Source organism: Ammospiza caudacuta, chromosome 3, assembly GCF_027887145.1.
Source record: "Ammospiza caudacuta isolate bAmmCau1 chromosome 3, bAmmCau1.pri, whole genome shotgun sequence".
In the NCBI taxonomy this organism is placed as follows: Eukaryota; Metazoa; Chordata; class Aves; order Passeriformes; family Passerellidae; genus Ammospiza; species Ammospiza caudacuta.
In genome coordinates, this window is record NC_080595.1 from 69,042,002 (window position 1) to 69,069,795 (window position 27,794).

At 44.8% G+C, this 27,794-nt stretch overlaps 2 protein-coding genes and 1 long non-coding RNA gene across 4 annotated transcripts in view; 1 reads left to right on the top strand and 2 right to left on the bottom strand.

The window, feature by feature from the left end:
- Positions 1-8,121, top strand: part of ROS1 (ROS proto-oncogene 1, receptor tyrosine kinase) — a 67,947-nt gene extending 59,826 nt beyond the window's left edge. Inside the window, exon 44 of the mRNA XM_058802191.1 lies at positions 7,922-8,121. Coding sequence (XP_058658174.1) covers positions 7,922-8,067 — 146 coding nt within the window. The 3' untranslated portion in view covers positions 8,068-8,121. The remainder of the gene's footprint in view (positions 1-7,921) is intronic.
- On the bottom strand, positions 967-18,542 carry LOC131555888 (uncharacterized). The gene is made up of 3 exons (XR_009274557.1): positions 18,412-18,542; positions 1,891-1,948; positions 967-1,786 (listed from the first exon to the last, which is right to left on the bottom strand). It is a non-coding gene; the product is annotated as an uncharacterized LOC131555888 (long non-coding RNA).
- Positions 18,543-20,876: 2,334 nt separating this feature from the next.
- Positions 20,877-27,437, bottom strand: VGLL2 (vestigial like family member 2). Of its 2 annotated transcripts, XM_058802662.1 has the most exons (4): positions 27,357-27,437; positions 24,927-25,218; positions 22,672-23,190; positions 20,877-21,563 (listed from the first exon to the last, which is right to left on the bottom strand). In XM_058802662.1, the coding sequence occupies exons 1-4, from the start codon at positions 27,435-27,437 to the stop codon at positions 21,523-21,525; spliced, it is 933 nt and encodes a 310-aa protein (XP_058658645.1). In that variant the 3' UTR covers positions 20,877-21,522. The 2 variants fall into 2 exon arrangements, with proteins under 2 accessions (XP_058658645.1, XP_058658646.1); XM_058802663.1 differs by lacking the exon at positions 22,672-23,190.
- Between the last annotated feature and the right edge of the window lie 357 nt (positions 27,438-27,794).

Here is a 27,794-nt window from a genome sequence, read left to right on the forward strand (position 1 = left end):
TCCTGGCTTAGACATCTCTCCTCTGTGTTCCCTAACACCACATGCAACAGAAAGCTAACAGAGTTAAGTTCTTGTGGCATTACATCAATATCTGTCAAAATGTTTAGTAGGGCTGAAATTTCTGGAGTAACCTACTTTTCTTCTGCTTGGAACTGGGGAAAGGGTCTGGATGATTGGTTACCATGTTTGTGGTGCAGTAGACCTGGCACAGATGTAACATGAAAAAGTTTTCGTTTCAGTGCAAGTCTCTGCTTATCATGGGTCAGATAAGCCTGATCTTTCTCCAGCTGTTAACTTGCTCAATTTAAGCAAATAATTACTTTCACTGAGATGACAAATACATATTCTTAACGTAAGAAACATTATTTTGCCAAAGTTTCAGGTTCTGCCACACAGCAGAGGTCACAGAAAAAACCCATTGTTTTGTTTATTTGCCAGGAGAAAAAGTTGCATTCTTAGAAATTACCAAGTTGTAAAGGAAAACATGGATTAAGGCTTCCATGAAGTGTAGTTTGAAGGATAAAAATTTGAAAAAAAATCAGTTTAGTGCAGAAAATATGGTAGTATAATGGACTTTAAGGGTGGTCTTAATAATAGCTCTGTACTCCATAATGTAATTTTAGTCAGAGAATCGGTTGAGAGGAGTAACTTTTAAAATCAGACTCCATTAAACCTGCTTATAGTAATAATAATTTAGTTGGTAAAATCTGGCCCACTGTGGTAAGCAGGGCAATTCAGTGTAGGCAGAGCTTTGGCCATCAGAACTTCTACTTGGCACACTCTCTTCCTGAGCCTTGGGCCTTTCCCCACCAGCTGTCATGTTCCCTCTTCTGGCTTCCTCTCATTCTTCCCTTTCCATAGGTTCTGCCCAGCTGCTGTTGCCTCAGACCCATTGCTGGATCTGCATTGGGAGGAGAAGACAAAGCAACTGTTTTCATGCTTCCATTCAATGTTTTCATGGTTCAGTTCTCAAAAGTCCTTCTTTACTTCTCCTCAGGTTCATTTGGTGATTCTCATATAGGAAATACCTTTCAGGAGACAGGGTAGCTTGAATTTTATTCATCTGCATAGCATCCTTCCATTTAAATGGATTTTAAAAGACTAAACACTTGACTAGCTCTTTACATGTATAACGCAATATTTATTTTCCTGTATATTTATAATTCACCTGTAGGTTATCTCCCTCTTTCCCCAAGCACAGTCTTAATAAGCCAAATAAAATGTTATGCTGTTTACTTGATTGAAGCTCTAGAGTCCTTGTGATGTCTTATTGTTGCTGGATTTTCTGACCAAGGACACATGCATGTCAATTTTCTGTAGCTCTCCAGCTTTGAATTAATTGGACGGCTTTTCTGCCTGCCATGTAAATCTCATGCAGTGGAATTCAGTAAGATGTGGGCTCCAGAAGTGAGTTTGATTTAAGCAAGAAAAGGCCATTCAGGTTCTACTTGAGTTTCCAGACTAAAATGTGTGCTCCCCTATGACCCTGTCAAAAACAGTTTGGGGCATGGAATATGTCTCAGACTGTAATTTGCAACACATTGTATAATAAGTTAGTGATTTTTAAAATTTGTATTTATTTCTAGCTGGGACTAAGTGAAGTGTTCCTTGTGTTCATAGTAGTAGTAGAAAGATGACAGCCAAAACAAATAATCCAAATTCTGTTCCATGATGGATTATCCTCAACAATATTTTCCAAAAATGTTACACAGTCATTGGCCTTTGTGTGTAATGAAACTCTAGCCACGAGCCTCTAGCCAAGAAATGCTTGCTCTCTCCAGGTGACCTAGTTTCAAAAGAAAGAGACAAATGTCAAGCAAAGTGAAATTACATGCCTCAAAATAGCTAAGATACTTTGCCTTACATCTTCCAAATTCTGTTGAGTCTTACCTAGCCACACTTCTAGCAGGTCCATGCATGCTGTTGGTGATTTTCATAGGTGGGAGAGCTGAAAAACATTAGATTTTCTCAGTCACCTTAATGCCAGTGCAGTGTGACACAGAGATGGCAAATGTGGGTAAACCAATACAGACAGGCTGCTAGTGGACAGCATGCTAGCAGGAGAGGATGGGGATGGCAAAAGGGGCACATGCTGTGTTATTGCAAGAGTTACCCTTCTAAAGCAGGCATCAAGTGTCAATAAACACGCCTGAGCAATACCAGTGCCTCCTGGTGCTGCTGCATTGGAAGGGAGGGAAGTAAACTCAGGGCCAAGGTCTACCAGTTTACAGTTTTTCCTTCTTGCTCTGACAGGCTTCCCCAAGACATTGATTTTGGGCTTAAAGTAGCAGTTACAATATTTATTAGAGTGAGGGCAACATTATCCAGCTGGAGGACTGAGACACCAGTGGGTTTTGAATTCAATGGGAATTTCCTGAGCACAGGCCCTGTCACCAGAGTTCCCATTCATTGCTGAAAGATAGTCTGTTCTTCCCCCAGTTCCAAGAAGTGCAGCATGCTAGAAGGACAGCCCTGCATTGCTGTAAAAATAACTGGACCATCTATTTTCAGACATCAGTTTTTACATTTGCACATATAAGAGAGCACTATAGCTTTTCAGGTCCCGTGAGTGCCCCTTTACAGATGGAAACACCTGTTTGATTTGGCAAACGCCTTTCCTGACATCAGACAACTGGGCATTAAGCAGCTGGAGAGACTTCTTGCCTTTATGACCTAGAAGGACTATTCTTATCAGGGCTACTCCTCACTATGGCTTTTGGACCTATATGGAAAAAATGTTAAATTGCTTAGAAAAAGAGGCTCCTCTGGCAAGAGGAGATGCCAGACATTTGGAGAAAATCCAGGGTAAAAGACTAAAGACTGAAAGGAAACTTATTTGGCCTCAAAACCATGATTTTTTAAATTTTAAACTGGAGATATTGCTTGAAAAATGTGGCAAGATACAAGAGTTAGAATTTAGTAATGTTTCTTTTTTCCATTTTTCTTTCCAAAGGCAGTGTATTTATTTCTTCAGCAGTTCAGGTACTTGCTAAAACTGTCATCTGTATTTTTTTTTTTTTAATCTCAGTGCAAAATTTTGCACTGAGAGGACTTGATATTAAAGAATCAGCAATTTCATCATTAATCATATGTTTGCTCTCTGTACTGGCTGAGTACCTGTTTTCTGTTCCTCATGTAAGAGTCATCAGTTTATTTCCTAAACCCAACTGCCTTTTAAAAACTACTCCACAGACCTCTCTGAACGTAAAATAATCACTTGGGCAAATGGAAACTTCTCTAAAGCAGATGTGTTGATAAGGAACAGTTTTAGAACCTTGTATCTAGTCTCCTTTGTATTTTTCTGAAATTCAGTAATCCTCTTCCCCACTTAGCTTAGTGAGCAGCTGACCCACAGCCTGCAGAGGTCAGAGAAAAGCCTGCTTCCAAAAAAGAGTGAGTGGTTGCAGCTTGGTGAAACTTGGTGCTGTAAAAGTTTCTTATTTGTACTCCAGACAAATGGTGTTTGATTCCAGAGAGTGCACATGAGCCATATGATTCTGCAAGTGAAATCACACCAATACTTTGCTGTAGACCAAAGGAAAAACTCAGATGGTGTAAGACTGTAAGAGCTGACATTTGTGTAGACAGATGTGGATAGATATAGGCTACTAAAACATAAAAACTGCCTTTACATTAGGTGTCTAGGCTGTCACCAGAGACTTGTAGACACATTCAGGGGATGTTAATGTGTAAAGGCAAGGATGTGGATTAAGTATCTCCACAAAGTGATTCATTCCTCCTTTCTCTGTTGGCTGTAAAGACAGCCTAGGCAAGGAGCTTCAATTGGACATGTAAGACCTGGCTGGTTAAAATTTGGCAAAATGAAACTTGTTTTGTAACATGGAGAAAGGGAGCTCTTTCCTATTTGTATAGTCTTACTGCATTGCAGCACATGTGGAAGTGGGGTTTTTTTTGTGCATTTATATTATAAATTTAAAAAACTAGGTAAGAAGCAGGTTTATACCTGTAATTACAAGGACACAAATATTTCAGTACACAGTTCTCTAAAAAATACATTAAAATAAAAAGAGAGGCACTGCTTCAAGCAGATTAGTGCAGGGGAAATGTAGGGTGAACAAAATTCTCACTTTTAGCACCTTTAGTGTCTGACAGAATAGCAAAGCTCAGTGAGTCACCCTCAAACCATGCAAGATCATATGCTTCATCAGGCAGGAAACACAGCTATATCTCCACTGATACATAATACAGAGTGGAGTATTAAAACGGATATATATTTGTTCTATTTATATTCTTACTGGCTATGTGCAGAAACTGAAACACAGCTCCTCCAGCTCCAGGTGGCCATCAGGTATCAGGAAAATACTCTCTACACAGGAGCTGTCTCCTTGAACTAACCAACATGGCTGAAGTAAAGAAGTCAAGGTTCAATAGCCACCGTTTTCACCCTTAACAAAGATATGTCATCAGGTGTTTCTCTCCAATGTGTTTGCTGGGGGGTGTATCTTTCATCCATGCCAGTAAGTCAGCCAGTCTCTTGTTTACTGCCACATGCATTGTGCATCAGTGACAAAGGACAGAAAAAGAGAAGGGTATTACTGAGAAACAGGAAATGTGGCTGGACTTCTAAATACCTTACCATACTGAAGGTGCTAAGCATCATATGGGATTATGTCACCCGAAATTAGTAACATCTCAGGCTGGCTACTTAACTGGTGTAAATTGGTGGCACCCTACAGGTTTCAATGGAACTTCATTAATTTATGCTAGCTGAGGGTCTGGCCCTGAAATAGCTGTAATATAAGATCAGCATCTCTAGATCAGTTTATTCAGTCTCAACCAATCAGTTTTTCTACTGACATTCTTTCTCTTCTTAAATGTTGTCACCTTCTTGAATTTAAACACCAAAACCCGCTTGTCTGCTTATCAAGACACCACAAATATTTGCACCCTTCCAGGCAGGACTTCAAAACATGTCGTGAGCCCCCAGAGTTTACCAAGCAGGCAAGGACCCACGGCCTGGCTCGGCTCTGCAGCTGCCCTGCAACAGGAAGCAGCCGACTGAGGTGCTGGGATGGGGAAGGGAAAAGCAGAGATTTTATCAGGTCAGGGCTGGTCTTCTCAGAGGAGGCTAAGCAAGCAAACTCTACTCCTCTATAGTATGAGTCAGAGATCATTGTTTCGTGTGTCAGCTAGTGTGGGGCTCTCTGGAGTAAACTTCTGCCTATCCCTGGAGAGAGGGGTTGTAATTCATTTACCTGCAGTTTGGCCCACATATGCTTAATGCACAAGTTCTGAGCACAGCCTTTAAGCTTTAAGCACAGCTCTACTAGGAAAAACTCCAGCAAGGTCAAACCCGCATGCATTTAGGACCTGAGACGTGTCTGTGCAAGTACAATGCTGAGCTTTGAACTTGCCATTTTAGCTGTAGGAAGCAGCCTGGGACAGCACAGAGCTCAGCGGGATCCTGCTTCTCAGTGGGGTACTCCTCAGCCCGTACAAAGCTCTGGACTGACAGGGCAAGCCTGCCTCGTGCCCTGAGGTAGGTTGTTTAAAGCAAACCTAGGTAACTCTACACTATGCAGCAGCTCACCATGTAGACAACCCCTCAGAATTCAAGCCTGTGTAGCTGAGTGTCCGGCATGACTTCAGATTTTATGAAGGTGCTCCTTGGACGTCTCCTCTTGGGGTGTTTTGTTGACTCAGGCCAGCCTTGCTTGTGAAATCTGAGGGGATCACATCACATGGTTTATCCTGCATTTACTCACGTATAACCCAGCATGACTGTACATCAATCAACTAATTTTAGCGATGTTAAAACTGAAAAGAAAATAGTGATATCTTATAAATATACCAACCTGCCTCTCCACTCCAGTTTCTCTCTATCCTCCTTCAATTTCTTAACATTTTTTGGGAGGACTTTCCAAAGATTATTCAGAATTCTCTGAATTGACTTACAGCTTCCCAGGGCGCTGGTTGGGCTTGTAGTCCTCACATTTCTGGGGAAATGTCACAATATAACATGATTTTTTTCTTCAATCACTCATTTTTAGTATTTTGTGTCTCCATCCATTTTTCTGCTCCAACTAAATGAGCAAAAATAATTCGCTTGCTTTGCTAACTACATAACAGTCAAGCATTGTACTATATAACTTGAGATCTTTGTGCAGCTTTGCCTTGTAGAGCAGAATGGTGCTAAACTTTCATCAGCGCTGAACACTGCACTAAGAGATGACTCAACAGTGAAGGAAAGGGCACTTACAGTCAAAAATGTCACAGTCAAAGTGGTAATGTGTCTTACACATGTCATGTCATAGGAGAAAGGTCATCAATATTATATTCTTCCTCCATCATTGGATATGATAAGAATATTCTGCAAAAATAATATTTCTTCCTTATTGCATTCCCACAGCTCAAAAAGTAAAACCAAGGCAAGGTGTTTGAGATTTTAGCTCTTTTTTCTTAATGAGAAACACAGTGGCGCATAAGCTGAAAAAGAATTATAAAATTTTATATATTCTCTAGTTCTTCAGACCTGTTGGGGAAAGAATTAGTAATGTATCTATATATCTGGTAAAAATATCTCAGTGACCTCATACTCACATTTGTGTAAACATCACCTCATCAGTTCCAGATACTTATACAGGAAACAAATCTGAATGCTCCTCTAGTGTTCTATACTTAGGCAGGTCAGCCGGCATATGTCTGGTCTGTAAATACCCAGTTTTACTTGGGTCCTTATTTTAAGGTTTCCCTCTTAAGAGTTTGCTGTAAACGTCCCCTCAGCATTTGCCTGTGTGCCTTTTCCAAAGCAAATTGTCCCTGAAGGTTGCCATTAAGTTAAACAAAAAAGACAACTACAGAGAAGAGCTGAACTGGTTGGTAAAGGCTTAGCTGGAGCTGAATTACTAAATATGGCCATAATAGCCCTGAACTGACAAAGTGAGTATCAAATGATTTCTCATTGTTGTCAGTTACTGTGGTATGTGACCACAGTTTGCTCTGTGTCCCAAACCCCATCTTGCTAACAGGTTTCTAAAATCAAAATTCTCTTTCAGGCTTTTCCTGATAGTATTTCCTATGCTAATGGACTCTAGCATGTGGAATAAATTTCTGACTTTATAGCCTGGGGAGATGTGTGATTATAGTGACATAATAAATTGTGTGTTGCCTAGTGGAATAGCACAATGCTTGTGATTCCTTTGAAAAGATAACCCTGAATGTCATATGCTTAATTTTTCAGTTATGAAGTAAAATAAGGAGGGAGTGTAATAAAAAAAGGTACACATTAAAAAATAAATGCAAAAAATAGTAGCAATTATAACTTGAGTGCTTAGTTAACAATTTTTATATTTTAAAAAATTTATATCCCCTGCAATAAATCTCAAGCAACTATGTATAGATAAACTGCATCAAATTAAGGAAAAATGGAAAGTTTTTTAAAACGTGAAAAACACAGTGGATTGCCAAGTGTAAGCTTCTGGAAGAGCAGAATACTACAGAGACAGAAGTCTAGATAGACCTCTAGAGAGACAGTATATAATGATTTTGTAGATAGAAAACTGCCAACGTTACAGGACTCCTTAGCAGTATTATTAACAGGGTTACTACAAAGGTTCAGATTAAAATCACTTTTGCTTTATGCTTCTTTACAAGGAAAAGAAGCAAGTCATGCATTCATGACATTATTGCTGCCTCTGGAGGTATGAACACTGATATGAACCTTTCCCAAGTGATTTACCTAAAGTTCTGGTCCACACAGACAACAGCAGAAAATAAAGTTGAATCACCATTCTTATGGGGTCACTAGACCAACTTTCTCCAGCAGCTGTCTGATTTTGTTTGCTTTCTAATACCGCATGTATATTAGTGAGTGTTGTATTTTCTTTTTTTTTTTTAATTAAGTTTTTAAAATATTTTTCCATTTTATTTTCCTTTCTCTTTTCTTTTTCTTTTAATGCAGATAATGATATCCCATGTGCAGATTCAGACAGCATTCTTTCAGCCACACTAATGGAAACAAGGAATCAAGAGGGCTTAAATTATTTGGTACTAGTCAAAGAAGGCAACCCAGATGAAGAAAGCATCAATTCTGCTGAAATTAGTTAAGTCTGGTTACCGCTATTTAAGAGAGTGAAAGAGAAAAAACTCCTCAAAGAAGACATAAGCCAAGGAAAATATTCTGCATGTTATCATACTTACAGAGATGTCTGAAAAAAAAAAAAAAATCAATTCTTTAATAAAACTACCAGAAAACATAATGAGGTACTGAATGTTGTGTATCAGGATAAGACACCAATTACATAGCCTTTGATTTCCTACATGTTATGGTTTGGGTGCTTCACAGGAGAGAGTTTAAAGCAAAAAAACTTGTACCACACAGTAAGGGATTTTACTGTGGTATTAAGTTTATGCACTCACATGTGCCTCAGGCACACAGCAGCCCCTCCAAAAAGGGAATACTGGTATGCTGTTTCAAAAAACAGACCAGCTTTTTTGTGAAGAAAACCAAACAGTTGAAGTCTAGTTTCATTGTGCACAAACAGGATTTTACAAACTGAAAAAAACCCCATAAATATCAAACTCCAAATCAGAAAGCAGCTGAAGAAAGGCGACCAGGTTGTCCCCTGCTACAGGTGGTCTGTTTCCCTAATTAAACAAATGTCTGCAATCATCTTGCATATTAAGTTGCACATTGATCTGACAGTCAGGACATTCCTGTTTTCTTAAATTTCTTCTCCTTTCCTTTTTGAATGTTCATCATCCTCATTTATTTTTTATCATACAGGGTGAAGGGAGGTGCTCTTCCTTGGTGTTTGGAGATCAACTCAAAGTATATAATAAAATTTTATACAAATAATTATTCAATAAAAGACAGCAATAAGCTTTTTTCTAACTTCATCATGAACAGCAGTTTGCAAATTATACAGAGCTATTCACTGACATCTTTCAGGAAGCTAGAAACATGCTGCAATTTTATGCAAATATTTTATAATGGGGCACACTAGACAGTAGTAAAGGTTCTATCTGATGTCAGAATGTATACATTTGTGAGAAGCAACTTCACTGCAATCAAACTTCAAAAGTTTCTTAAATGGAGATTCAACACAGATGAAAAAAATGTGGAGTGTCAACATTTTACTAAAATGAAATAGAAATTCCTAATTTTGAATTAGGATTCTTCAAGGTTCCTGAAAAAGCTCTTTCAAGCATTATATAAATATTTTTCTTCATCTACAAATCAGTGTAAAAGACAGATTTGCTAATAAATACAATTGCAGCACTTCGCTATGCTCACCAGACCATGAGCAATGGATAAACAAATAAATACTGTATTATGTTTCCTTCCTCTGTTAGTGCTGCTTGATTGGTTGTACAGTGATTCCTTCCATTTCAGTAATTTAAAAATTACTAACGTTTGCTAACCTATGGCATGTGGTAGCCAGAAACCAGGAGGATCCCTTTGCTGTAGCCACCACACCTGAATGTGCTCTGTGTGCATAGTTTGACTTAAGTCAAGAAGGCTACTCAGTCAGCAAGCCCCAGACAAAGGTTTTGAACAACAGAACTCTGTATGATAGCTTTTTCTTTAGCAGGAGAAACCTTCAATCCTCCCAAAATTTTGTCAAGACAATACCTTTCACAGGCCTCATGAACACCTGTGATGTGATATCCCAATTCAGTTCAGTTTTGTGTCGGTTTGCATTAAAAAAGAATCATGGAAGAGCCTAACCAATGTGTGTAAACTGGGTTAGTGGGAAAGATGAGCATCAGGGACAGAGAGCAGCCAGGAGTAATGCCCTCCAGGCCTTGAAGCAGTCACAAAACCACAAAGCAGTACAGAAGGAAAAAGGGGAAGGTAATTCTTGTGTTCACATTTTGTAAGTGTTGCAAGGCAAGCCTAGTTTTAATGAAAAAGTTAGGACAGCATGATGAGAAAAGAGTGCCAAGTTTAACACACTGCCAATAAATGAAACCTTAGGATATTGACCAGTGATCTATGTCTTTTGTACTTGATAATATGAAAAACATATTGGACAGGATAAAAAAATTAACTTCTTGATCCAAATTTGAGGATCCTGATCTATAACTCGTTGAATTCAGTGGAAGACACAATACCTACCCTTCCCAGTAATTGCAGTCATCTGAGTCATGCTCAGTGATATAGTGTGAGCTCTGAGCATGGCCCTACCCTTACACTGGCCAAAACTCCATTGTCCCTCCCTCATTTTCCTGCCTTAGAGAAGTAAGTATGCAAATGCAACTATTCCAATGAGTTATGGTAAAGCTGAATTTGATGCAGGCAAACTTAGCCTCACTTGCTTCCACCCATGATTCTACTTGAAGGGAGTTTCTTAATCCCTCATACTTCTGTATCACCCTTCTCCTTACACATCTTCATGATTTCATCTTCTCTGTCTTATTGGGGTGTTGCTTTCTCTCTTCATTCAAACTCTTCTTGATTATTCATGTCTTTCTCAGCAACACTTAGTCACTATGAGGAGGTCACCTCTTGCCTTCCAGCAGACAGGTCTGATTGCAGTTTTCATGCTGCTTTTTGACAGAGTAGGAATGAGAATGAAAGACCTCTTAAACACATTCTCTCTTGGGCAGGGAAATGGGTTCTACCTGGCCTGTGTTTACCTCTATTTTTACCTCCTCTTATCACAGATCAAGGGAAAGAGTCAAGAAACCCTTGAGTTCAAATGTCTTGACTTCCATGGCTACAGATTTTAAATAAATATAGATGGATTTAAAGAAAATAAATGTTTATCAGAAAGATTATATGTGAGATAAGGGTAGTATAAGGCATGTGCACCATGCTGTAAATCAGGTTAGATATGCTAAGCTAAGCTGATGTACAGCAGTATAAAATCTGTCTCCAAGTATTTGGCTTAAATTTGTCCTGAGACAGGTAGACCTATGCCCAGCCAGTTCCTAAAAAAAAAAAAAAAAAAAAAAAAAAAAAAAGGACTAATCTCTTTAAGTCTCCTCCATTTTATTGCTGACCATGCAGGCACTTTTCAGCAATATCTAAAATATTACTGTGTTATCAGTATTGTTTTGGCTGCAAATCTAATATATAACACAAGATGATCTGCTGTGAATAAACTCCAAGCCAGTACAGTCTCTAAGCTGCTGGGGAGAAGAGACATGCTCTCAGGCACTGAGATGGGGTGATCTGATCACCAGGAGATGCCCCAGGTGAGTCTCTGGGCCACAGCCAGTTCCTGTCTCAGGCTCTTTGGTGTTCCTTGACACCAGCACAAACACTGAGCAGCAATGGTGAGCACACTGCACAAATGATGCCACACACACAAACCACAAGTGCTGGGCTCCCAAATGGCCATGGCTGAACTCTGAGCTGTGCTTGGATAGACATGGATATATTGCGTGTCTGTAGCTGGTTTGCCTTTGACATGAACTTGAATAGGTGAAAAATATTCTACTTCTGCCTGTAATTAGAATTTTCTACAACCCAGCACAAATGCTGTGATGATTAATTAATGTTTGCAAATTATTTTGTAAATGTGAAGGGTCATGGCAGATGTTACTGATTTACTAAGGCAGAATTTTCAGTCTTCTGAATTTCAAGTCTTCTCTTTTTAGCCCTACAGCAGGTGGTAGCACTCAGCCATCAGTGCATTTCTGTTTTTCAGGGTTGATTGCAAGAGCTTTTGAGCTGGCACATACTGATGACCAGAGCTATCCAAAAACCTGTGTACCTCATGCTTTCTATTTGGGGTCCATGATCAGGATACTATGAAAGAAAAACAATTTTTTATGACAAGAATTTTAAGTTCTTATTAAAGATAAAGTTATGGAAATGTCCATGTAACTGAGAGATATGCCAGGCTCTAGCAGGATCATTCTCAGATTCCCATGTGCCACAGAGGGAGTGCCCAGTGACATAAGCTATGGGAATGTGGCTGAAGGGAAAATGTACACAGCTTGAAAGGACGATTTGTTGAGGTATGAAAGGCAAAAGACATCCTTGGTTTTATCACGTTAGACAGAAAAACTTGGGGTGTCAAGACAATTTCTTCGCCTTTTTTGTATTTTACATTCAGATCTCATCTTCTCTGGGAGACTTTACTGTCATTCATTCAATGGCATCATCACAGGATTTGGGAAACTTAAGAATGACCACCAGAAATGCAGAAGGTTGTATTGCTATACTGCTAACACAAGTTTTTTTCTGTTAGTGTTTGCTACCTGCTCATAAGTGGCAAGGACAAGAAAGTCAAGGACCAAGTTCACCTCAGCCTAACTTGCCTGAGAACATCAAGCCAGGCTCCAGCACTGAGATTAAAGTTGTTGTTCATCAGCTTTCCTGGTGCCCTAGATAACTCAGTCTAGTAACACTCTCTGATTCACAATGTCTTTCAAAATTTGCTTCTCTCACCTTTTGTATAGAAGGGCACAAATATCCTGACAGCAGAATCACTGCACCCTTGCTTTCCATGATGGTTTTCAGCAAAGAAAGTTTTACCATCTATTTCACTTGGCTGATGTCTCCAGGTAATTTCCTCTTTTTTTAAATTTTCTTTGCCATCTGTGGCATGCTGTCCATGATGACTGAGTCCTCAGGTGTGGCTTTACTAAGCATAACCAGGTGAAATTGATCTTCTTTAATTTGGGTTTAGAACTACGCATTTTAATGGTGAAGGCAAGCTTTAGATTCAAATTTACCTCTTTCTACACAAAATTTATATTATTCAGCTAGACCTGAAAAAGGATGTTGCAGAAAATAATGTCTGTAAGATAGGCTAGCAGGTTTGCTAATGGTTAAAAAATTCTAGCTCAGTTTCATTTAATTAATTCTTGAAAATCTTTGTTACACACACACTTCTAGTTGCAGAAGCTTGCAAATCAGCTGGACTTTTCAAACAATCGTGGCTCCATTTATAATGACACTTAGCAACTCTTAACTGATTATGTTTTACTCTAAAAAATGGCCAGAAACACAGGGTATCAAAGCCAAGTTAAGATGCCAAAAATATTGTTATTGCTACTGACATAACTGATACTGCTGTATAAATAACCTTTTTTATGATGTGTTAACTTCTTTATATGACATCTTCAGTTTGGAGGATGTTCATTGCTGTCTTCTATCTTTCACTGTAAGAACACAGTTGTAAAATAACCACTCCCTGTTTGGATTTTAATTCCTTTTGTAATTTTGTTGACATAGCTGGATTTTCTTTCTGGAACAGAATCATTTAGGTTGGAAAAACCTTCTAAGATCATTAATTTCAACCATCAACCCAGCACTTCCAAATGCACCATGTCCCTAAGCACCACATCTACAAGTCTTTTAAGTACTTCCAGGGATGGTGAGTCCATCAGTTCCCTGAGCAGCCTGTTCCAATGCTTGATAGCTTTTTCGGAGAAGAAATATCCCACAAAACTCAACCTAAACCTCCCCGGTGCAACTTGAGGCTATTTCCTCTCATTCTGTCACTTGTTACTTAGGAGAAGAAACAGACCTCCACCTTCTTACAACCTCCTTCCAGGTAGTCACAAAGAGTGATAAGGTTACTCTTAAACCTCCTTTTCTCCAGGCAAAGCAACCCCAGTTCCCTCAGCTGCTTCACATAAGATTTGTGTTCAAGACCCTTCACCAGCTCTGATGCCTTTCACAGATTCTCAGAATCAAGGTTGGAAATTATCTCCAAAATCATGAAGTGTTGTCATTATAGTACAACAATTCTATTGTCATTGCAAGGGTTCCATATTGCTAGAGTTTCATACCTCCTTGATGTTTCTTGTAGGCAACCCCTCTAGGCACTGACTCCTCCTTGTCCTCACAGCAGGCAACTGACTCCAGTTCCCCTCAACCAACCAACCCACTCTTTTATAACACTCCTCTGATTGGCTACAGGTGTGGCCTGTTAACATCAGGCTGGCTCCTAAGCTTTAATAATTAACCCAGCTGCAACTCTTTAGGGGGTAAGATTACTTTCTATACTACCTTCATTTACTTATATTCTCTCCCCCTACAATGAAGTCCAACTTATGGCCAATCACCACTTTGTCAACTAAACCATAGCACTAAGTACCATGTCCAGTCATTTTTTGGACAATTCCAGGGACAGTGACTCTGCCATCTCAGCAATCCATTCCAGTGCTTGACAATCCTTTCCATGAAGAAATTCTTCCTAATAGCCAACCTGAACCTCCTCTTGCACAACTTGAAATATGTCCCCTTGTCCTGCCACTTGTTGCCTGGCACTTCGCTACAGCTTCCTTTCAGGCAGCTGTAGAGAGTGATAAAGTCTCCTCTGAGTCTCCTTTTCTCCAGTCTAAGCAATCGCAGCTCCCTCAGCTGCTTCTTATAAGACTTGTGCTCCAGTCCCTTCACCAGCTCTGTTGCCCTTCTCTGGTCATGCTCCAGCACTTCAATGTCCTTCTTGTTGTGAGGGGCCCAGAACTGGAGGTAGGATTCCAGGTGTGGCCTCACCAGTGCTGGGTACAGAGGGACAATCTCTTCCCTGGTGCTGCTGGCCACACAATTTCTAACACAAGCCAGAATGCCATTGGCCTTCTTGGCCACCTGGGCACAGCTGGATCATGCTCAGTTAGATGCCAACCAGCACACCCTGGTCCTTTTCCTCTGGGCAGTTTACAAGCCATTCTTCCCCCTAAACTGTAGCACTGCCTGGGGTTGTTGTGACCCAAGGGCAGGCCATGCCACTTGGCCTTGTTGAACCTCATCCCACTGGCCTCAGCCCATGGATCCGGCCTGTCCAGGTCCCTCCACAGAGCCTTCCTGCCCTACAGCAGATCAACATTCCTGCCCAGCTTGGTATTACCTACAAAGTGACTGAGGCAACACTCAATTCCCTCGTCCATATCACTGATAAAGATATTAAACAGGACTGGACCCAGTACTGAGCCCTGGGGGTCACCACTTGTGTCTGCTGCCCTCTGGATGTAACCCCACTGACCACTGCTCCCTAGGCCCGGCTGTCCAACCAGCTTTTCACTAAGTGAGCTGGGTAAAACCCTGGCCAAGCCATGAGCAGCCAGACTCTTCAGGAGAATGCTGTGGGAAACAGTGTAAAAGGCTTTGCTGAAGCCCAGATAAACAACATCCACAGTCTTTTCCTCATCCACTGAGTGGGGCATCTTGCCATAGAAGGAGATCAGGTAAGTCAAGCAAGACCTGCCTTTTGTAAGCCTGAGCCTGATCCCCTGATTGTCCTGCGTGTGCTGTGTGATGGCCCTCAAGGTGATCTGATCCAGTCGCATCTTTTCTTCAGGGAATGCTTTCTGGGATGCCTACCTATCTACAAACAGAAATAAATTTCTGGGGAAAAGTGTTACTAAAAGTCTCTTTAGAATTCTTTGATTTAGTTTTATATTGTGAGTAAAATACTCAATCTTGATGGAAGCAATATAAAAAAAAGTAGTGACAAAGTGACTAAAGCTGCAAACACCCTATAGTTACCATGTCTGCACAGCTGTGTTTTGGCTCAGATCACAGAGTCCTGCAGGTCCTAAGAGCAGGACTTAAATATATGTTACTGGGGCATGGGAAGTAATAAAAGATATATGAGTTATAGGATGGCTTTTAAAAAACAAGCCTATGTGCAAGGAGGTTGGACTGTGAATTGTCTTGAATTTGTCTAAGGACTAAACAAATATAAAAATTGCAAATTCTTATCTGATCTACTTTTATTTTTAATGGCATAAGTGTCAAGTTAATTGGCAAATGAAAACAATAACATTCTCTGGGAAATACACTCCCAAAGAGTGTAAACAAAATCAAATAAAAGTGCTGTCTTAAATACAGGATTTGCATTTTCTTAGCAGAATAAACTCTCTGCCTTGACTGTCTGTGCACTCACTGAAGTGGAGGTCATGGCTAGTGACAACTGGGAGCTGTTCCTGGAGCCTTTCTTGCCTTTTTAGGTTATGAGGGTCTCTGTGTGTTTAGGATAATATGATTGACGGCTCCACTCCGGCCCCAATTAGCACCCTATAATTTATTAGCTTCTGCTTTCAGATTATGCGCTAACTTCACAAATATTTCAACCACGGAAACAGCAGCTATCAAGTGTCTCTTTCCTGATCCAGCTCACTTGGACTGCAGTTAAATACAAGGAGGGAGCTGTGTAGGTCTGTCAAGACAGAATAATCATTTGTGTCTCTGTGCAACTGGGGCTGTCACAGTTCTTTAGATCCCAGCTTCTGGAAAAGAGGAGTTTTTCCACTGGGTCAGAATCAGGTGTTAGGGTTGGTTCCTGCCACAGAGGTTCACTGCAGGATTGAGACCAATTGCACTGGCTCTTCCTGAAAAAGCCCATGTTTGTCCAACTCTGTTCATCATGTAAATACTGACTCCATGCAAACAACGTTGGCAGGAAAGTTTGTGTCCCTCCTCACACTGTTTCTTTGCTCCTTGCTGCTGTGGTGCGGGGCCAGAGTACTGAGTGCAGGAGGGAAGAGCCTGGGTGAGGCAGGAGAACAGAGAGGAAATGGAATGCAGGGTTCAGGCTGAGGATAGAAGTCAAGGAGAGGAGAAGCGGAGAAGTTGGGGTGGGTATGATGAGGGAGGAGGAGCACCTTGCAACTGTACCCAGGCCAGGTAGGGCAGAAGGAAATGCACCATGCCACAGGGAGATGGAGTACCCTCAGTAATATCCAATGTGCTATTACATCTCCTAATGGGACAGCACTCCTGCCAGGTGCTTACCCTGCCTTTACTATGAATGAATAAGCAACTGGCACATACCTAATGAAATGCTGCTGTCTTTGGCCAGCCTGTGCTTTTGTGGGCTGCAGCCGACAAATGAAGTGCCCATGTATGAGATGGGGGGCCAGGAGAATGCACACCTGCACCCTGCAGCCCAGCGCTCCTGTACCTCTGCACCCTGCACCAGCTGCATGCCTACACTCCTGTACGCTGCACCCCTGCACACCTGCACCCTGCATCCCTGCACTCTTACACTCCTACAGTCTTTCACCCTGCACACCTGCACATCTGCATTTGCGCTCTCTGCATCCCTGCACTCCTACACTCTCACACTCCTCAGCGGGCTCTTCCAGCACCTTCCCTATCTCTTGGGGGACCTGGTGTAGAGAGGGCAGGGGCAGAAGGATGGGACATAGCACCCCAGGGCCTGTCTGCTGCAATTTGCACTTACAGCTTTGATGCACATTATTCCTGGGTTTATACCTGGCTAAGGAGGCTGTAGAAAGTGCACTGCTAAAGTAACTCCTCCTTTAAGACTAGAAATGGACATGAAGAACCCAGGCTGAGTAGCTTGTCACTACATTCAAATTAGATAACAGTGTTACTATGCTGGCAACTAAATTAACAGCATGGTTCCCTAAGCTATAGTCCCAAAGCTTGGGAAATGACTGAAGGAAAACTTTTTCTTTTTCTTTTTCTTTTTCTTTTTCTTTTTCTTTTTCTTTTTCTTTTTCTTTTTCTTTTTCTTTTTCTTTTTCTTTTTCTTTTTCTTTTTCTTTTTCTTTTTCTTTTTCTTTTTCTTTTTCTTTTTCTTTTTCTTTTTCTTTCTCTTTCTCTTTCTCTTTTTCTTTCTCTTATTCTTTCTCTTTTTCTTTCTCTTTTTTTTGTCTTCTTTTTCTCCTATTCCTTTTTTTTTAAATGATCTTGCTACTTGATACTTGCATTTCCCTATGCAAAATTGCCTAGCATACAAAATCAGTGTCTCACTCCTGAAAATAACCATAGGACTCTCTCCTTTCCCTGCTGCAACTGCTCCTCTGGGTGGCAGGCCTGGGAAGACAGCCAAGACGCTACAATCCTCCACAGGAGCTGGCTCATCCTTCTGTGATCAAAAGGGCACATTAATTACAACACTTGCCCAGAAAAAGATGCACAGCAACTGTCAGTTAGAGAACGCTGCTGCATCCAAAGCCACCAGCAGCATTTTCCTCCCTTCCAAGAAGGGCCCAACATTTAAGCCCTAGCTAGAGCTTGTCTTGTGAGCCTAAATATGACTTCAAAGGGAAGGCGAGAAGGGTCGGCAGCTCCTGACCCAAGGAGGAGACAGGGCAGATACATTTCCCCAGCAGCAGCAGCACACAGTCTAGGGGACGCAGAAGGGATTATTCAACCTCTCTTTCACACTCTCTCCCCTCCCTTCCTCCTCCTCTGCTGCGGGCTCCTGTGGAAGACACACTGGGAAAGTAGGTAAGAAATAAGCAACACTACCCTAAAGCTCTCCAACATTAGACTCTAAGTGTAGAGGCACATATAAGCATTCAAGAGTTTCATGCTTAACTCTTGTGACTGCAGCAGTACTGAAGCAAAGACCTCATTAAAATAAAGTGGAGACTGCTCCCACAAATGCCATGCTCTATCCCCACCTCCATCCTTCCCTTGACAGATCACTTTTAACCTCAGAGATAATCAAAACAGTATACTCCTTCATGCTTTGCTGATTTTCGTCTATTTTCATAAAGGGAATTAAATACCTGTGGTGAATACATCCAGAGCTCATTTTGGAAACTCCTTGTGGAGGCTACTGGGCAGCAGCAGGTACCCTTGCTGTGTCCATGCTCTGCAGCAGATGCTTTTCCTCTGCCTTCTTTGCTGGACTCTGCACGAATGGGTCTGAAGCTGTTTGTGTCTGTTTGTCCATCCCAGCTGGGCTAGTCTGTTTGTCAGGTGGGCAGCTAGAGAGCACAGTGGGGTGCATGACATTCAGAAGGGGACAGCAGGAGGATCTGCTGTCCAGGCTGCAGAGACGGGGACTCACATCCCCTTCAGTGCGTGACAAGCATGTGACAGGTAATATTTACGTAACATCTAAGAAGGGTTTCTTTTGTAATTCCAGATTTTCTACAAGCATTCATGACTAAGGGAGTAGCGACCTATGATGCAAAAGAGGAATGAAACAGGGTTGAGAAATGGCATGGAGGTCACGTGCACTCTTACTGCATTAGGAGCTGTGGCCCCAGTCCTGCAAAGACTAATGCCCAAACCTTAAAGGTTGGTGCTCCTTCAGGAGTCTGAATAACACAGAGCGAGCAAAACTGCAAGGATTAGCCAAAACAGGGCATGTGTGCTTTCAGGCTGCAGTCCACCCAGAGTAGGACTGTTTTATAAAAGTTGTTTGTACTTTTAGCACCTTGAGCCACTGTCTTGGCTTTTGTGTTTAGATGTTTTCATGATAAAGCAGTAAAAAATGTACTCACAGAACAAATGGCAAAACCAATATTCATGGATTCATTGGATAAATTCTCATGCTCGAATATATTCACAGTCAAAATGGATTGTAAATGGCAAGGTAGCAAATGACTCATTTATGCTTAAATGAATATTTTCAAATGTATTTGGGCTGCGTCACTCAGCCCTCCTTGTTAAGAATTGCAGAGAAGAGGGGAGAAAAAAAGAAAGAAAAAAGAAATAATTGTGGTGAAACACGACCAATCACAGACTCAGATTTACCTTTAAAAATAAAACAAACTTAAAAAACAGCCTGAGAAAGCCCTCAGGAAAATGTTCACAAAATGATCCTGCTAACTTTAAGTTTCTGCAGTCAAACCAGTGCTTTTAATTACTTTTCTGCTGCAAAAAGTTGGTGCCTTCTTCCTTGATAAACACCTTGGAATGCTTTTTGTTTAATAAATAATGTAAATTCTGGAGTCATTCCCTTGCCCTTCGCAGCTTGTCTGGGCTCTGGATATTTGGAGGCTGAGGGAAAAATACCCACTGGTTTGTCTGGCTGAGGGAACCACGGCAAGCTCCCCCTGCCATTTGTTAAGCTCTGGCTGGAGCTGCTCCTGGTCAGCTTCTCACAGTATGTACTCACACTGCTTTGTCAAACTCTTTCTGCTAGGATTCCTATTCTTTCCCAGAAATTGAGTTTTCACCAAACCTAGGAGAAGCAAGTTTGGGTTATTCATAACTCCACTCCTGACACAGGGTGAACATTATGCCAAATTTTGTGAGAGTTTGAAAGGTAAAAGCTCTGATCTCAGAACAAAAATTCATTTTCTACTGCTTCTCCAAGTGTCAGGGGCTAATGTTAGGAATTTCCTACTAAATGCTTTAAAATTTGTCAGCTTCAAAGACATTACATTAAGGAAAAAAAAAAAAACAAAACAGAAAAACCACAAAACACAGTAGTGTTGGGAACAGATATTTGTCTATAAAAAAGTCATCTTTTAGGTATAGGGTAAGTGCCATTTCTGCCCTGTTTCATTAATTATTCGTCACCTGGTAGTAACACTTAAATTTACCACCTCAACAGCAGTTCTATATGCTACAGTCCCCTCTGTTAGCTGAAGAAATATGGACCAGCTCCCTTACTTTAACCAATCTGACAGCCACACTATACTCTAAAATGTAGCACTGCAATGGTCTCATATTTTCTTATATTTTGTATTTATCTCTGTGTATTTTTCTTACCAAGAAAATATTTTCAGCTGTTAGGATTTCTATTTATCTTTCATGCAAAATAATAAAATAACTCACTTCATCCACATGAGAGATATGGTTTCTGGTTCACCCTGAAGTTTTCAGTTTGCCTCATTTCTCTTATTTAGCTTTAATTCTTCATTAAAGTACACAGAATGAATGAAGGAGATACCTTTAATACAGCTTTGCTACTGTTAAATATCTATTTGCCCCTTTCAAAAACCCCAAACAAAACAACTACTAAAGTGACAAAATGACAGCAACAAGTAGACAAAGGGAAGTGTTAGAGGCAACTCAGCACTTATGTCCACCAAGTGCTTTTTGTGCTGGTGTTCCCTTTAAAGGCTGTTGGGTTGGAGGTGAGCCATTCTTCATTGGATTCCTTTCTCCCCCTGCTTTAAGAGGGTAAAACTTTCACCAGAAAATGTTTATTGTAAAAACAAAAAAAAAAAAAAAAAACAAAAAAAAAGAAAACACCAAAAAACAACCAAAACCAAACAAACAACCCCACCCCCAACCAAACAACTGTTATACAGCCAATGCAATGTGCCGAAGTCTGAGGAGTGCCACCTTGGTTTTCGTCTTTCTGGGATTTAAGCAGTTGTGAGGGGAACAGCTGCATATCTGTAAGTCCAGGGCAGGTGGCCCCAGTCAGACACTTGCCACTCACAATCACCAAGCTGAAAAATCTGACCAGTTCCTTGATAGTCCGAAAAAGTTAGTGAGTTCCAGTTTCTTCTCCTTTTACTTTTCTATAATGCAAAATAAAAATCCAGTTCAAAACTGCTGAGTATCTTTCCCATGGTTGCATTCAAGAAATAACTTTCACTGCCATAAAAAAATATTCACACCACTAAAAAACCCCCAGAATTTCCTCTGTTGCCTGTGTGAAGGCCAGTCGTTTTGCATCACCATCCACGATGTCATTTGACTCTTTCAGAGTAGTCTGGCTGCAGGTGTGGGTGTGGGGTCTGCTTAAATAGAAGTTCAATGTCTTTGGCTCTCTTCTTGCAACAGAACAACTTTCCTCTCCGAAATAAGTCTAAAGTATCACCCTTGCAATGCCAGGTCCTTTTAAATCCCGTTGTCTTTCCCCGAGCAGCAGGGCCACGGTGGGCTTGGAAAAGGGCAAGGGGGGATCTGAGAGTCTTTGAGTCAGCACATCAGCTCAGAAGGGATCCACCACAGAAGGAGTAACGGCGAGCTGCAAACCAAGATCAGAAGCTGTTACAAACTGACCCGATTTCAGCTCTGAGTGCCACCATGTCTAACGGGTAGAGAGCTACAGGGGAGAGCCAGGGGAAGAAGAGTGAAGGACAGCTCTAAAACCAGTACAGATCCTTGCTTTTATCCTGAGGTTGCAAACCTGAGAATAGAGAGAAGAAAAAAAAAAAAAAGGAAGAAGAAAAATAGGTACAGGCATTTAAGAACAGAGGAAAACAAATTGCGTTTCTTTCCAGGTGAGATCAGTCTAAAGCATGGGATCTCCAGAGTCCCAGATGGCTGTGAAACAAGGAGAAGAGCCCAAGCTCAAACAAGGGGAGGAGCCCGAGCTCTCTCCAAGACTGGAGAAAGTCCCTCCTGTTTAAAGTGAGGACACCATAAGGAGCCATTAGTGGTTGCAGTAATGAAACCAGCATGGAGAAGACTTTCCTTCCCTTCACAACCACTGACTCAGGATCTGTCACTGCTGACTGTGCCTGCACACCTATTTTTGTCAGCACTACAACCACACCTTGGTTCCAGACACCCCAACAGGCACTGCCAGGGGAAGACCACTGCCTTTTTTCTCACCAAATGCAATTGTGCTTTCATCTCAAAAACTGGGAGGAGAAGGTAATTAAGGAGAGGAGCTAGTTCATGAACCTGCATGGTGTCTAGAAATGACCCCTCTGGGCAGCACATGGATGGGGCCAAGCAGTGACCTTTGGGGCTGCTCCATTCTGCTCTTCACTCTCGCTGCTCAATGCAGGAGCAAGACCAGGGCCAGGACAAAAGTACCTCAAAGCAACCTGTTTCCTCAGGGAATGTTTGAGGGCTTCAGAAATTCAAACAATGTTGTGGAGATGGGACGTGTTGGCCTGTCTCATCCTTCCTCTCCTTTCTTCACTTGCCTGGCCTGAAAGCCCCAAGAAGAGCACTCAGGTCAGAGCTCAGGAGTCACACATGGGGCTTCCACCCTCAGTTCATTCCCTTACAGCAGAACCTCAGCCGCCCCCCCGAGTCCTTCCCTACTGCTATGGAGGGTGTGGAATAGGGAGCAGGGTAGCAGCTGAGCCAAGGGAGTGGAGGGGCCAAGGGCAGCTCATTACCTGTGTCCACATTGAGGCCGATGCTCTGTGCCATGTCTCCTGTTGCATTGGGGAAGGGGCCTGGCGTCGTCCAGGCCGCAGCAGCGCCCACTTCACTCTTGCCCAGTTCGCAGGGGGGGCTGACGGGTGCGGGCACAGAGGCGGGCGTGAGGCGGTGGGGCCTGACGGAGGCCGTGGGCACCAGGAGCGAGCCGTAGCGGGGATCAAAGTGGGGCCCGTAGACCTCGTGCATGGCGGCGGGGCGGGGGTAGGCGCTGCTCTGCGTGCCGATGTAGGGGTGGTGGTGGTGGTGGTGGTGGTGGTGATGGTGGGCGTGGTGCCAGGGCTCGGGGCCGCCCTGGTGCAGGTGGCCGTGTAGGGAGGCGGGCGCGTAGGGGTCGGTGGCGGCGGCGAAGGGCAGCTCGCTGTGGGCCGCAGCTGCCAGGGGGCTGCTCAGACTGGCCGGCACCGAGGAGGGCTGGTACGTGCTGTTCCAGAAGGACGGCGGGAAGATGCGCTGGCTCATTGGGAAGGATCCATCTGGGTGAAGGAAATGGGAAAGAAGGTCAGTGATGAGCACACCCCAGAAGACTTGATCTCCTTTCCCCAGGGTTTTGTCCCTTCCTGATCCACCCAAACCAGTCCTTTCATTCCCTTTATTCCATGAAAAACTGGCAAGGATAAGAACTTGCTCCAAACAAATATTAATTCCTCTCCGACTAAACACCCAACACACCTGTCCTATGGCTTATCCATGAAGCTGCAACTATGTCCTCCAGCTTTTTCTTACTACATAGATGGGCAAAATGTTGTTACCTAAGGCAAGAGAAACATCTCTTTCCTTCAGTAGTGGAAGCTGAGGGCTACTATACACCACTTACATTTTCAGGTTTGGGTTTTTCTTGTTTGTTTTTGTGATAATCTCCTTGTCTAAACATTTATGCCCAATGTTTCCTGGAAAGAAGCTGCTGCCTCAATGCAGTAGCAAAGTGGGCAGGAACAGTGAGAGATGTGACTAAAGGCAAGTTTGAATTACTCAAATATCTGGGGCAGTTCTCCATCTATTACAGCCATATGTTTCTTAGGTATATTGTCAGCCTGTTTGGGAAGCCCTCAGCAGAACTTTGGAGATTGACGGGGCAAAGATAAAGACCCTAAATTTTCTTAGCCCAGTTAGCAACATGCAAGATGGACTGGTGATTATTAATATCACAAATAGATGTTATGTATGATTAATTGGGAATGCACACTGTTCTTGAAAGAAATAGAGCTGTGTTCCTAATACTTCTTTGCCAGGGAAGTATGTCAGCTCTGAGCCTTGGCATTGCTTAGGAGAAAGAGAAGCAGTTCATGATGAGCAAAAAAACCTCCTCTACTGCCATCAATTCCAGCACTGAATATCTCTCACCCGTGAAATATTCTTGGACACTACAGACAGCAATCCGTGCAAGGTCTGGGAAACCAGCCCTGGCTGAGCAGGTGGCCCTGTGAGGGAGGGTTGCTAAGACTGCCCACAAGGAAGTGCCAGCCCTAACTCTCTGGCAGATGGAGTGTGGAGAAGATTATTCCCTTCTGCCCTGACTACTCTCGTGGGCCTGTCCAGTGTGAATCAGGCGTGGATATGGAGAGCTGTGCATAAGCCACGGCCTTGGACTTGACAGCGCATGGCCATGGCCAGGTCTGCAATCCCTTGTTTTCCAAAACTTAAAGAGTCCTTGTCAGCACTCCAGCAACAATCAGGGTGGTGATACACACAGGGCAAGATTCGTGGACACACGCAGTAATTTTCTTTTAGAGGTGGGAAGCTGATCAGATTGTTCCCACATTTGCTTTTTACTTTGCTCCCATCACTATGACCACTCTAAACTGAAAGCTGGGGTCAACAGGGAATACACTGGTCACCGTCACAGTCTGGGAGTCACTCCGTGGCTAGTTGTGCTGTAGCCCTCTCCAGGTAAAGTACCTGCAGTGAAAAGACAACTTGCTTCCCCCAACCGCCTCTCTGGCTGCTTTCCCCCTGGGCCATGCCCCTCTGCACAATCTGAAGGAATTTTTTCTTTCCTTTTTACCCTAAAAGGGCCAAACAGCTGGCAGCTCCTAGCCTCGAATCCCAGGGGATGCTCGCCGGACCAGCCGCTGGTGGGAAGGAGGAGGGAGCTGGATGCGGAGCCGAGGCGGGGACGAGGTGCCGGCCCAGAGGGGGCCCAGCATCCCCCGCATCCCCCGCATCCCCCTCATCTCCCGCATCCCCCGCGCCCCCGGTGCTGGGCGCTCACCCCGCCAGGAGCCCGCGTTCCGCGCCGCCTTCGCGCTGCCCAGGGAGAAGCTGCTGGGCTGGCTGAGCGCCCGGCTGAAGTGCTCATCCACCACGGCGCTGATGTCCCCCTGGAAGTAGGTGAAGAGGACACAGCGGGAGCTGATGTACTCGGCCTCGGGGGGTCGCTCCTTCTCGGGGCTGCAGTCCTCCTCCTTGATGCTGGCCGCGGCGTGGCTGGAGAAGGAGCTGCCGGCGCTGGCGCTGCTGCCGCTCTCCGGGGCTTCCTGCATTTTGGAGTAAAAGGCGAGTTTCTGCAGGGAAGGAAAGAAAACGGAGCCGGTCAGCAGCACACCAAGGTGCTCTGGCCCTCCCTGTGCCGTCCGGCGTGCAGCGCGGAGCCCTCTCCCGCGGTCTCCCCGAGAGGATGCCAAAGTCTGCTCCTCGGCTGCCCGCCGTTCCCTCAGCAGACACCACAATCCCCTCATCCCCATATCGCCCTCTCAAGTCCGGGGGCAGCGAAGGGACTGCAAACAGGGCCGGGGGACCGAAATCCACGGGTGCCGAACGGGATGGAGCAAGACAGCCGCCGGGTGGGGAAGGCGCGGCCGGGCGGGGGTCACACGACCGGGTCCCCCACACCAAGCCCCCCAAAAAAGGCTCTTAGCAGAGCTGGCTTCGGAGCGGACAGCGGCCGCCAAGGGGCTGCAATGCCGGGGCACGGGCGGGCGACGGCCGAGCAGCCACGGAGCAGCGCCGGCAGCTGGGAGAACGCGAGAGCCCCTCGGTCCCCGTCTCCGAGAGTCTGTCTGGTGCAAAGAGTGTCCTGTAACTCACAGCGGCGAGGTTAGAAGCAAAGAGGGGTGAAAAAAGACTGACAGTCTCAAACAAACTTCAGGGCAAAACTCAGCATTTCCCTGGACACCAAGAAGCTCCAGGTATTTGCTGCAAGATTAATCTCCTTTTATTGTATTCCGCCGAGTGGGAAAAGAGCGGGCGTTGTGAAGTTTTCCGGATGTTTCTCGTCTTCATGCGCGTTAGCGTGTCTGCAGCTGCTGAGAGTTTCTTAGCAATAAGCGCTGGGACGCGGAACCCGGGCTTGGCCGCCGCCAGCAGAGCCTTGGGGCGGCCGGCGAGGAAAGAACCGAGAGGACGGGGCAGAGTCTTGGGCCAAGACACGCGGTATATTTGATAATGTCACTCGTCGCGACGACCGCCTTTCCTCTTGGCTCCCTGTTCGGCCATTGAGGTAATGATCATCCCCCTTAATAATGTCATAAGCCGGGGTTTGAGAGGGTGGTGGGAGGGAAGGCAAGGTGGGGAAAGGCATTATCTGCTATTTGTGACGGGTCCTGGGACCCGCTGCCGGGCGCTGGAGGGGGCAAGGGGACCGCCGCACGGCGGGGGCTGCACCCGCCTCGGGCCCGGGGCGCCGTTCTCTACATCCATCCCCTTCTTCGTTATGCTGGGGGAGGAAGGAATTAATTTCTGGAAGGGGTAAGGGCGAGGGAAAACCTGGGAACGCAGCGGGGTTGAAAGGAAAGCGGTGCGCAGCAGGTGCAGCCGGGGGATCCGAGCCGGACCCACGCGGGACCGTGCGCGTCCCGGCCCAGCAGGTCCCGCGCAGCGCGGGCCGTGCGTGCTCGGACATCCCCGCGGCCGGAGCGATCCTTTCCTTGAACCCTCGGCATCAGCTGATACCCGCGCCTTCCCGGGCCGAGCTGCACGCAGCGGGGCGGCGAGACGTGCCTGCAGCTCACCAAGCACCCGCGGAGCCCGGGAGACGTCGCGGGGTCCCGCCGCCGCCGAGAGCGCCCCGGCACACGGGAGCATCCTGTAGCCCCTTGCTCCCCTTCGCAGCCGCGGTTTCCTCCGCTATCGCCAAACCGGGCAAACCCCGCAACCTCGAGTCTCTCTCGCCTACCCCGCTTCCAGAGCGTAACTCTGGAGCACCCCTCCGAGGCGGCTGCAAAATCTCTGCACCGAGCGGCTTCCATCGGGATGCCGGCGCGCCGGGGTGAGCGATGTCCCGGGAAGCCCGGCCTCGCAGCCCCCGACGGTCCCCACACACATCGCCACCCCAACCCGCCGAGCTCGTAAGTAGCTCGTCCCGGCAAAGAAAACAAACAAGCAAACATTTAAAAAACAAACAAACAAGCAAACAAACCCCCTAAAAATCCTTCTGAGGGTTAAAATCGTCCCCTCTCTCCAAAGGCATCCCGAAGTCCGTCGTTTGCCGCCGGCGTACGTACCCTGCCGAGCCCCGCGCCAAGGTGGGATGCGGTTCTGCTCCGCTCACCATCGCAGGCTCCCAGATCTCCCCCCCTCCCGCCCCCCCTTTCCCCTCCCCTTCTCCTTTTCCCTTTTTCCCTTTGGTGAGGCCCCAGATGGCCATCCTCCAGACGATACCCCTCCCACCTTCTGCCTCTTCACCGCTGTCCCCTACACGTACCTGGTGGTAGGGGCTGTAGGCTGCTGCGAAGTAGGGCTGGGAAGGACCGTACACTTGGTACATAACATCCAGACAGCTCATGGCTGGCCGCGGCCGAGAAGTATTTTTTTTCTCATCAATTCGTGTTCTGCAAAGTGGAGTAATGCTTCGGGGGAGGGAGGTTCCCCGGGGTTAAGAGGCACCACGCACTGGTGGGAGGAGTGAGGGGGGATGAGGCCGCGCTGGGCTGCGCTGACACCCCCTCTCTGCCTTCTTTCCCTGCCTTCCGCCCTTCCTATAGCGTGGCTCCCTCCCGCAAATACGCCGGGACTGGAGGGGCTCCCGGGCCGCCGGGGGATTCCAGCCCCGGTCCCGGCGGGTGGCAGAGGCGGGGGGAGCAGGGAGACCCCGGTTCCGGGCCCCGGGTCTGCCCGGGAGCAGCGGGGCTGGAGGCGCAGG